The following is an 11,745-nucleotide window of genomic DNA, read 5'->3' as shown; positions in this document are numbered from 1 at the left end:
TTTTCATATAAAATAAATTAAAATTAATATTCAAAAAATTGACCGAAATCGGTCGGTTATTTCAGTCGGTCATTTTAAAAAACCGACCGATTTTGGTCGATAATTTTATATTTTTAATGAAACCGACCAAAATCGATCGGTTATTTCCCGCGAAAATGCAATTAAAGTGTACAAATAAAATAAAAGATAGTTTTAAACCAAAATGTACCAATAGTCTTGTGGTAGAATAGTATCCTGCCACAGTACAGACCCCGGTTCGATTCCCACACGGTGCATTTTTTAATTACAAAATTAAAATACCGACCGACTTCGGTCGGTTTTTTGGCAAATATTTTCTTTTTTGGTCACTTGTGAAATTTTAAATTGCGACCGACTTCGATCACTATTTATTACCGACTAACCTAATTTCGACGAATTAAAGTCGGTTGAAAATCGGTCGACTTTTTTAATTTTCCGACCGATTTCAATCGGTATCCGGACGGTTTTAGGCAGTTTTCTAGTAGTGCTCTTGTCGAGGATATATACAAGAATCCAACACTATGATTGAAATAAATTATGGAATTTTATTAATAACTATTAGTATTCGAAACTCATTAATTCGATTAATTTAAATTCAGTGGCATAGGGTTCATCTAAGAGAAAAACGCTCTACCGAGATTTCTGCATTAATGTTTGTTCAAAACTCTACCCCAACAACCCGTAATTCGATCCGCTCAACATTAATCTCAATACTGAACATAATGTCATTAAAAGTTCATGACTTTACTTCCTAAGTATTGCTCTCTAACTTGATCAAGTTTGACAGATAGTAGATTACTGTTTTCAAATTCAATCTCTTATCAATTAGTTCAACACATCAAATATGTTAATTAATGGCGTTAATAAGTATACATAATATTTCTTGAGTTCTTGCTGATTGCCAACATATACAATCCTCTCCCAACATTTCAATCTCAGGCTCTCAGCCATATTGTACCGAGTGCATCAATTTGTATATATGTTTATGTATGTAGTCCTCAAACAGGATAAATACATTTACACCTCAGCTCCTTCTGTCTCCTTTGCATCAAAACAAGAATCCATGCAAACACAAACTCACTTACTTTCTTCTCCGGATATTCGCCACATAGCAAACTATTAACTTCTTAGGTGTCAAGAAACTAAGAATCCATATAATATATTCATGCATGGCCATGCAGAAAAACAAAGCCAAATGTCTCACCTTCATATTTCACGTGTCAAAACTTTACCCCCCCCCCCCCCCCCCCTTCTTCTCCTACAAATACCAAACCCGAATTTCTCCTTCTCATCACATCAATCACCACTCAAATATCACTAATATGGAATTACGTTCTCTTCTTCCTCTTGCTCTTTGCTTTTTTCTCCTCTTTAATGGTTGCTTTGCTCAAATAGAGCAACAGCAACGATTCTTATGGCAGAAACTTCAGCAACAGCAACAACACCGCCGTGGCCGAGCTAGAACTGAGTGTCGGATCCAGAGCCTTAATGCTCGGGAACCGACTTATAAATTTGACTCAGAGGCTGGAACCACTGAGTTTTGGGACCGTAATAATGAGGAATTTGAATGTGCTGGAGTTGCTGCTGTTAGAAATGTTATTCAACCTCAGGGCTTGCTCTTGCCTCATTACAATAATGCTCCTCAACTCCTCTACATTGTCCAAGGTTTGCATAATTTATGTTTGGAATTTAATTTATACACACGGATATATAATATAAAAAATCTTTAAATTATTATTAGCGTGGTTTTATTTGCTGTAACATGTCATTTATCAATTTTTATAAGTTATCATACTATGTTTCCTCAATGACCATATTTTATAAGTTATCATACTATTTTTGAGCTTCATTGGCGTACCATGAAAACCAACAAAACGCGAAATATTGCAAACAATTTTTGGGAAAAAGTGAGAATATATATATTTTACCAAATAAATGCATGGCCTATCGCTAAAAAAAAAAGTTGGAATTAACTACGAATTTCAACTTTGTCGTCAATCTAACAGAATTTCTTAATAACCCTAAATTAGATTTCGCTCGTTAAATCCCTTATAGCTAACAGATTTTCTTAATAATTTGTCCGTAAATTGGGTTTCGCTCGCTAAATCCCTTATAGCTAACAGATTTTTATTCCCGTAAATTGGGTTTAGCTAATCGATAGCTTACACAATTTCTTAATAATTTGTCCCTAAATTGGATTATTAGCCACAAATTTTTCTGTTTAGCTACATAATAATTTTCTTAATAATTTGTCCCTAAATTGGGTTAGTGTTTTCAGTTCTAAAAGCTACTATAAGATTTGTAGTGTGTTCTTATTGTAAATCATTATTTCTGATATCTGAAAAACAAATAAATTAATCTTTCTAAAATTATTTGCTAGCCATGTTTTGGTTCTTATATAAAACGCTTTAGCATTTATTTACTTATATATTTTTGGTGAAATGAAGGGAGCGGAGTTTTGGGTACTGTAATACCTGGATGTGCTGAAACATATGAATCACCAGAAAGAGAGAGAAGTATGAGGGGAGAAGAAAGCAGAGAAGGAGAAAGGCAGTACAGAACTGGTGGTGATCAACATCAAAAAGTCAGGCAATTTAGACAAGGAGATGTACTTGCATTACCAGCTGGTATTACTCTTTGGTTTTATAACAATGGTCAAGAACGTCTTGTTACTGTAGCTTTGCTTGATACCAGCAACCCTGCTAACCAGCTTGATCTCCAATTCAGGGTAACATTTCATTTTCGCAATTTTATATTATATTTGGTTTTAATTTGATTTATCTTTATTCCTAGATTTACTTAGTAGATTAATACAAAAAATCATCGATATTCTACAAGAAGAAGTCCACCTCGCCAAGTGTAAAATAATAAATTAGATTTAGAGAAAATATCGTGCTGAAAATAGTAAATTTAACAGTAGAAAAGTGCAAAAATTGGACTTACTCCTTACTTTGCGGTAATTGAATTTACAGAATTATGCTGAAATATTCCATCTCTTGACTTAAATATTTACTTATTTTCGCAAAAGAATAATGAATATAATGTCATAATGAGAATCATATATAGACTTTGTTTGAATAATTTGTAGAATTAATAATAATTATCATTATTTCACAGCATTTCTTCCTAGCTGGAAACCCAAATCCCAGAGGACAAAGTGGAAGCAGGTACGAAGAAGAAATCCGAGGTAGAAGAGAACAAGAACAAGGCGAACAACAACAACAACAACGTCGTCAAACAGGCAACCTTTTCGACGGTTTCGACCAAAATCTCCTCGCCGATGTTTTCAACGTAGACCCTGAATTAGTCAGAAATTTACAGGGCCGAGAAGATCAAAGGGGCCGAATTATTCGGGTCGAAAGGTTTGATGTTTTAAGCCCAGAATTTGAAGAAAGAGAAGAAGAGAGAAGGCCCAGTAGAAGAGAGCGTGAGGGAAGAAGAGGATCAGAGCCCAATGGGCTTGAGGAAACTATTTGTACTATGAGGCTTAAAGAGAACTTGGGCCAACCATCTCGTGCTGACGTGTACAATCCACGTGGCGGACGCATAAGCAGCCTTAACAGCCATAAACTTCCAATTCTCAACTGGCTTCAGCTCAGTGCTGAAAGAGGAGTCCTTTACCAGGCAAGTAAAATATTACATATTAATTTAAGTTTTCTAAGTAAAACATAGAACTACTTCTATTAATTTGTTTGACATTTTTAGCTTTTTTGAGGGTTGATTTGGCTAATTTTCAGAAATCAGAAATATTCTGTGAAAAATACTGGAATATCATTTTTTTCATATCAATTATAGCAACCAAAAAAAAAATGTTGATAAAGGAAGTGCATAAAAAGTTAAAATGCTACAGAAAATTTTCCTTATTGACTCCAATTAAGTATAACGCTTGCTTAGTGGGGGAGTGGAAGGGTAAACTCGAAGTAATGGTAAATTATATTCGCGTGTTTTATAGGTTAGGTTACGGGTCGATCCGTCTAAGCAGTCATTAGCCGCCAGCTAACTCAAATCCCGTGAATACGGGATCGTTTTATGCACCGAACTTGCTTGGCGGGATAATTATTTCAAAACATTTTCTCTGGTTAGGCCCAACTCTTGTCGAAATTAATGCATTTTGTTGGCAAGAGCAATCTATTTGCAAAATCAGGAACATATTTGTTTAGTAGATTGTGACAAAAACGAGCTTAATTTACATTATGGAATTTTAGGCTCTTATATTGATTCGTACTTAACTTAGAAAGTCGTACAACATTTGAGTTTTGCAGAATGCAGTAATGGCACCATACTGGAACATGAACGCACACAGCATCCTCTACATTCTCCGAGGAAGTGGCCGGATTCAGGTAGTCGGCGACACCGGAAACTCCGTATTCAACGACGAGGTCAGAGAAGGTCAAATGATCATCGTACCACAAAACTTTGCAGTAGTAAAAAGAGCAGGAAACCAAGGACTAGACTACATTGCATTCAAAACCAACGATCAAGCCATGACCAGCCCACTCGCCGGACGATTATCGGCGATCCGAGCAATGCCAGAGGAAGTTCTAATGAATTCTTACCAGATTTCAAGACAAGATGCAAGAAGTTTGAAGTATAATAGAGAAGAAGCAACTGTTTTTGCTGGTAGAAGGTCAGGTGGATATTCAACTAGGGCATTTAACTATGCTTTAACTGCTGTTGAAGCTCTTTTAAAAGCTTAAGTTTCTTGCTTTCTAATGCTGTTGAGGCTTTTGTGTAACTTAAGTTTAATAGCTAATAAAATGTAAAGTTATGAGAATAATGAGTTGAGTGGTGGCTCTTAATAAACTGCATTATAATATGCCAAATGCATGTGATGTTTGTTTCGAGTTAATACGAAATTTCAATTTTTTTTTTATTTTTCTGACTCGCTTTTCTGATCTATCGAAAATAATTTATCAATTTTGTAGTAAGCTATATATACTTTATTTTTCTAATACTTCACTTGTGGAATTACATTGGTTTTGTTATAATTTTTTTTTTGGGGTTTGTTGGATTATACTTCCTATCTTTTGCCAATTAAAAGTTTCAATTCTATTTTAATAATTAAAAAGAACTAAAGGAAATTTGGGCGAATTTAAAATTGATGTCCAAATTATGTATATTCGTGTCAAGCAGGGTATAATAAGATGAGGTGCAACAACCAAGAAGCACTTGTCAATTAACATGTGGAAAGATAACTTTAGATATAGATCAGTTATTCACTTGTGGGATTAAGAATAGGGAAAGAACAGATCTATCTCATACTTGTGTTTTTTGAAAATAAATCGTTATAATATTACTACTTAATTCAAAGGGAGATACATTAGCACAAAATTAGCAAACATGGGGGCGAATGGGCTAATTGATTTTGTGGATTATTACAATTTCTTCTAGTTATATGTCAAATCTCTAAAGAAATTTTTATTTTTATTTTTATTTGAAAATTATATAATTTTTTTAACCCTCCACATGAAATCTGGAAATACAAGATAGATGCACTTTTATTCCTTATTTTGGGCCGGAGTGGAGCAGAAGTTTGTTGCGCGTAATTCAGTTGGTCAATTTGTCTTCCTTATTTTGGGTTGCAGTGGAGCGGGGGCGGATCCAGAATACAAAGATCGGATTTATCGGAATCCAATAGCTTTTGTTTATACCTTGTATATGTATTAAGAAATTCATTAAATATCTGTAAATATCATATTGTGAACCCATAAACAATTGTATATTAAGTTGAGATCGTTGTATGAACCAATTAACTTTAAATTCTTGATCCACCTCTATATTGGATCAGGGGTGGTTGTGCGTAATTCAGCCAGAGGCGGATGTAGTGTACTGATTACGGGTTCAACTGAACCCATAACTTTCGACGCGGAGTAAAAATTTGTATGTAAAAATTTATTAAAATTACAAAAATAGTAGATATGAACCCATAACTTTAAAAATTGAACCCAAAAGATTTAAATCCTAGATCCACCTTCAGCAGGTCAATTTGTAACTGCAAATTTTTTGATTTTTTGAGCTTTGTATTAATGCTAGGCATGCTGAAATTATAGGTTTACATTTTGCCTTCGTCCGGTTGATTCAACATTTTAATGGCTTGGGTATAATTGAATGTGATGCCCAAAAAATTGTGTTTTCTTGTAACTCTTAAGTGAATAATTTTACGGAGTTTGGAGTGCTTTTAGATGATTGTTATTTTTTGCTAAGGAAAAATCCTGATAGCAATTATATTCGAAAAACTGTTGTTGTTCAGTTCATTACCGATGACCGTGAGTCTATTTTATTATATAATATAAGCATTTCGTGGTAACTGACATTCAAGTTACTATAGTCTCTTCTGCTTCCTACCATAATTATATTCTTTAAAAAGACATTATCTCTTCAACATTGATATGTAAAAGCGCTAAATTTATCTCTCTATATTATATTAAAAGCACGAATGTCCTTAACGAAATATTGTTTGTCTTTTTTGCCCTTTAAAATTTAATTTCATATTAGGCAAAATAATTATTTAATTATTCTAATATTTATTAAGACTTTAAAATCAACTAAAAATCTTGCATATTAAATAATTACCTTATTTGAACTATTAGGTAAGAAATTCTAATATTAATTAGAGATTTACCTTATATATAGATTCTTTCTATTGGAAGTATGCTTATAGTTTTATTGTAAACTTGCTAGTTGCTGAATTAGTCTACTAAAAGTTTGAATTTTAAAAAAAAAAGTATAGAAAAGGGAATACTCCGTTGAGAAGATTGTAATGGTGGGCCCAGAGAGCCTATAGAAGCTTGTAAAGGTGGGTCCACTGGGCCTACGCTCATATGGATTGAGCTGTAAAGAGAGGTTAGTGTGAGTTAAGGGCCAAACCAGACTTGCAAATTGTACGATTCTTATCTTTGCAAGTTGGAATTAGCCTTTGTCACATCTTGTACCTGAATTTACTTGGTAAAATTTAAAAATAATCAGATTTATAAGTGATAATTGGAAAATAGTCATAATTTCAAAAGTAATCGAAATTTAGTAATTTTTCATGTAAAGATAAATCTGATCGAAAACACTGTTCAAAATCCGAAAAATATTCTAGCATAATATACTGGAGTTCAATTTTTTTACATGTGGACTTCCAACATTATATACTGGAGTTCCAACATTATATGCTGGAAGTTCATACACAGGTGCTCCAACCTCCAGTATATTATGCTGGAACTTTTCGTTTATTGAAGTTCCGGCATAATATGCTGGAAGTTTATACACATATGCATCAATATCCAGTATATTATGCTGGAACTTTTCGTGTTGCAGCAAAATAGATGGCTATTTTTTAATGATTTTACCAATGCTGACTATTTTTCAATTATCAGTCCGAAAGCTGGCTAGCATGTACTATTTTTACGAATTTACTAAGATGTGGACACATCACAAAACATCAATAGCTCAAATTATTGTAACACTTCAACCTGAAAATTTACTTGTTTGCATTATTTATTTATATAATTAGAGACAATTGTTTGCGTAATTACTAAAAATCTTCAATTTGTCATAACAAGAACGTTTTTCATAGAATTCGAACTAATGAAGGAAAATTTAATAGTCAACCTCCAACATGTACCTTAATTTCCTTAGCGAAAGAGGCATTTGTGGGGGCAAAAAGAGCACTACTTCATTAGTCTGCCACCAAAGAAATCCACTACAACTTTCTAATCGAACTTACACTTTTCTTCATTTTCCTTTTTATTTTAAATTTTCTCAATATATTAAGCACAAACTTAAGACTCAAGATTTCTGCCGCCATAGACTTCAAAGGCTTAAACCGAAAGTTAGATATACCTAAACATTAAGGAAAAAAAAAATTAACTTAAACAATCGTCCACCTAACTTCCATATAACTTAAATTTAACTTATATATATAATAAGTGTATAATTAATTTATATGTACCGATTATGAAAAATAAACAGTGAAATCGACCGGTTATTTGTGCAAATGTCTCTTAAAAAAGGACCTTCTTTGCTTTCTTATACTTAGGTTTCCAGTCTAATCTTTGATCCCTTTCTTAGAAAAAAGCCAAAAAAGATGATAAAAGAAATCATGTGAAGAAAAGAATGAGTCATAACCAAAAGGTTCAAGGAACCAATCCAGCCTAACATTTCTGTTATACAACTTACACACACACACACACACAACTCCAAATAAAATCCACTCTTCAATTTCTCTTCCTCTCAATCTGCCTTCTTCTTCTGAAAAAAAAAACAGCAATATTTCTTCTCATAACACTAAATTGAATGTCAAATTTCAACTTAGGAAAAAAGCTTCTACCCACTAAAAAGGCATGGAAAAGCTTCACCAACAAATTACAATCCAGATTACATAAGCTCAAGCTTTCAAAAGCACTCAAAAATTCCAAAAACCTTTGTATTAGAACTTACAACTATATTTTTCCTATTATTACTCGTAAATTCTACTCCTTAATCCATCGTTCTTCACCCCCACGTACTCATCGCAATTTTTACCATTATTACCAATACCAACAATGTCACAAGAATATTTCACCTATATATGTGGACCAGCTCTTCCCCGAACATATAATTATAAAACCAGGCGAGCAAAAGCAAAGCTGTATAATATCCGCGCCTCAAACTAAAGAATTTGTTGCTTCAAGTAGCAGTGGCGGTGATGTTAGTAGAAGTAAATTGGATCAAGAAGAGCAAGAGATTATTATGAGGGCAATTGGGGAAAAAACTGCAATAAAAAAAGGTAAAGGAGTTGAAAGTAGTAGTAGTAGAATATGTGATATTAATGAATGGAGAACTCCTTCAATGCCACATATTAATGGAGTGGATAGAAAAGCTGAGGAATTTATCTCTAAGTTTCGTGAAGATATGGAGATTGAAAGACAACAATCCATTCTTGATTTTCAGGAAATGTTGGCTCGAGGGGTTTAAATAGAAAAAAATTATTAATTTTTTTTAATGTAACTATTATTTTGTTTTTCTGGTCAATTCCTTATTTCCCAATTTTTGAAGGGGGAGAAAGGAGTTGGAGTGATTTTTCATTGATTTGGTGTGGCAGAGTATTTACATTGGATAAAAAACTTAGGTTGTGTGGTAACTGTTTTTTTAATTTTATTTTCAAGAATTGTATTCTTGGGTGTTATTATGATCAATAAATGAATATGATAAACTTATATTGGTTTAATTTTCTAACTTACGGAAACAAATAGCAGTTTCCTTTCATTAGATTCGAACATGTTATTCTGAAATGGGAATCTCTATATGCACAAGCCAAGAGGTTATATAAAAAAGCTTCTAAGTTAGTGATGTCCTTGAAATTAGAGTTGTTTTACTATTTATTTTTCCCCCCCTTTGATTTCTTCTTTGCCCCAAGAAAAGTAGCTACAAAAAGGCTACCAGATTAGAGCTGCTTGATTTAAGTTAAATTTCTTCATTTTGCACTAAATCCAGAGTGCTTGCAGTTGCAGAATCATTAAATCAAATGTTGTTACACAAGTTATTGTCAACAACAACAACAACAAACTCATGTAATCTCACGAGTAGAGTTTGAAAAAGATAGTATATACGCAGACATTACACTTACCTTATGAAAGTAAAAATATTGTTATCGATAGACCCTCGGCCCAAAAATAGAAGAAAAAAAAATAGTAACGAGAACAAGATAAGATAATAAGATAAATAGATAATCGAAGCTAAAGAAACAATATGTAGTAATAGAAATCTAAAAATAAGAAACTAAAAAAAATAATATTCATACTACTGGTCAGGGACGGACCTAGTAGGGATCAAGGGGATTCAGTTGAATCCGCTTTGCCGAAAACATTTATTATTCATATGTATAAATTCAGTCATAATTTCGTATATAAAGAAAAATGAACCCGCTTAGTACAATCATGAAGCATAGCTCAGCGGTAATCGCTATTGATGGTCGTGAGTTCAATTCGCTGCAGCAGCATATCTTTTTTTACTTCCGTTGTTTTTCACTTTCGCTGTTTGAAGTTATGAAGTGCGCATCAAAACATTAATATAGACCAGCTTAGTTCTATATTCCTATTGAGAATTATATTGGAATTGTTATAATAATTTAGATTTTATATATTTAAAGTTTTTAAATGGTACTTCTTTACCTAGTTTAAATTATTTTATAATTTATAAAGTTTTCTGCTCCTATTTTTCAAAATGGTTACATTGTTACTTTACTAATTATAAGAGTAAAACATAAAAATTAAAATTGAAGACCAGCGGAAAATTTTAAGTCTTATAAAAAATTGTTATATTTACTTGTTTTCTTTCTTTGTTTTCCTTTGTGCCTTGCCTCTGTACGGAAATGCAAGATCCCTATTATTTTTTTTAATTATTTATTTATAAGTAGGTAAATTTTGATAAAATGTTATTTATTTATTTTTTTTAATTGCTTACCACCTCAAACGATATTTTTAGAGGTGTTATGGGAATAGAAAAAATTACACCAATTCTTATTGTCGATTGTCATCCTGATTTTAGTGTTTACTTGAAACCGCCTATATAAAATTCTGGGTTTGCCATTGCTAACGGAAAAAAATATATTGGACTACCTATTACCCTAATTCTCAACCTCCACACCCTCCCTTCAAGGATCATGTCATCGGTCAGCTAGAAAACAATAATAATAATAATAATAATAATAATAATAATAATAATAATAATAATAATAATAATTAATTAGCTATACATCCTTTAATTTTAGGCTTTATGATTAATGTCACACCCTTTTTATGCCCCCCCAAAGATAAATGAAGTGTTATGGATGGTGGGTTAAAGAGTTTCTCCAATTAAAGTGACAAACTTGAGTAGGGATTATTTTATTTACAGAGCCGCCACTTGGGATTGAGTTTTTGGGTGTTCCAAGTCACCTTTTATTTGAATCCCTAGTCAAAGGAATGCTTGACTCTATTATTATTAGTCTGCAAAAATAAAGTCTGGATAAGGATTTCTGTTGACCGGGGAGAAGGTGTAAGGCATTCCCGAGTCCTGTGGTTCTAGCACGGTCGTTTTATTGACTTAAACTTGGCTTAAATTAATTTTGGATAAACTGTGATTTATAGGTTTCCATATTTTATTTATCCGCTTTTAATTATTAAAATATAAAATTATCTTTAAAATGAATCACTTGTGTGAATCCGTTTTGTTTATTGTGCCAAAATTATGTCTCGCGTACGTGTACACAATTAATAACATTTTATTATACTAAGATTATTTTGCCCAAAGTTGCGCTAACGCATACTTCAATTTTAATATTTGAAAATCATAACTATGTCACGCGAACGTGTACATAATTACGATAATTTGATTAATTAATACGCGCCTAAAACATACTAGCGGTGTTCATGAATTAATTCTTTCTAAGTTTGAGATTAACGTGATACCAAATTTATAGACAAGATATTATTGGGGATTAAATAGACTAACTAACATGATCTATTACTTGGCCCAAATTTCTTATGGTTCAAGACTCACCTTATAGCCCATGACATTCTTTTACCAATTAAGCAATTAATATTCACAAGATTAAATTCAACAGAAACATTAAATAGTATACCATATAAAGCGATGAAAACTTGCTAACACAAACATTCAAGCAACACAAATTGAGAAGGTTTGATAAAAGCTAATAAAGCATGATAATTCGAGCGAAACAGTAGAAGAAAGAAAAGAATAAAACTTTAAAATCTTTCAATA

General features: G+C 32.5%; 2 protein-coding genes across 2 annotated transcripts; both read left to right on the top strand.

Annotated features, from left to right (window-relative positions):
- Window positions 1-1,294: 1,294 nt before the first annotated feature.
- LOC104098534 (11S globulin seed storage protein Ana o 2.0101-like) lies at window positions 1,295-4,841 on the top strand. The gene is made up of 4 exons (XM_009605288.4): window positions 1,295-1,683; window positions 2,466-2,746; window positions 3,136-3,642; window positions 4,281-4,841. The coding sequence occupies exons 1-4, from the start codon at window positions 1,341-1,343 to the stop codon at window positions 4,713-4,715; spliced, it is 1,566 nt and encodes a 521-aa protein (XP_009603583.1). The 5' UTR covers window positions 1,295-1,340; the 3' UTR covers window positions 4,716-4,841.
- A 3,256-nt stretch (window positions 4,842-8,097) lies between these two features.
- Window positions 8,098-9,211, top strand: LOC104098535 (uncharacterized). Its single transcript, XM_009605289.3, has one exon. It carries the CDS (start codon window positions 8,299-8,301, stop codon window positions 8,956-8,958), a length of 660 nt encoding a protein of 219 aa, XP_009603584.1. The 5' UTR covers window positions 8,098-8,298; the 3' UTR covers window positions 8,959-9,211.
- The last annotated feature ends 2,534 nt before the right edge of the window (window positions 9,212-11,745 follow it).

This window comes from Nicotiana tomentosiformis, chromosome 9 (genome assembly GCF_000390325.3).
Source record: "Nicotiana tomentosiformis chromosome 9, ASM39032v3, whole genome shotgun sequence".
Taxonomy (NCBI): domain Eukaryota; kingdom Viridiplantae; phylum Streptophyta; class Magnoliopsida; order Solanales; family Solanaceae; genus Nicotiana; species Nicotiana tomentosiformis.
The sequence above is the reverse complement of the archived record's forward strand: the minus strand, read 5'-3'. Positions and strand labels throughout refer to the sequence as shown.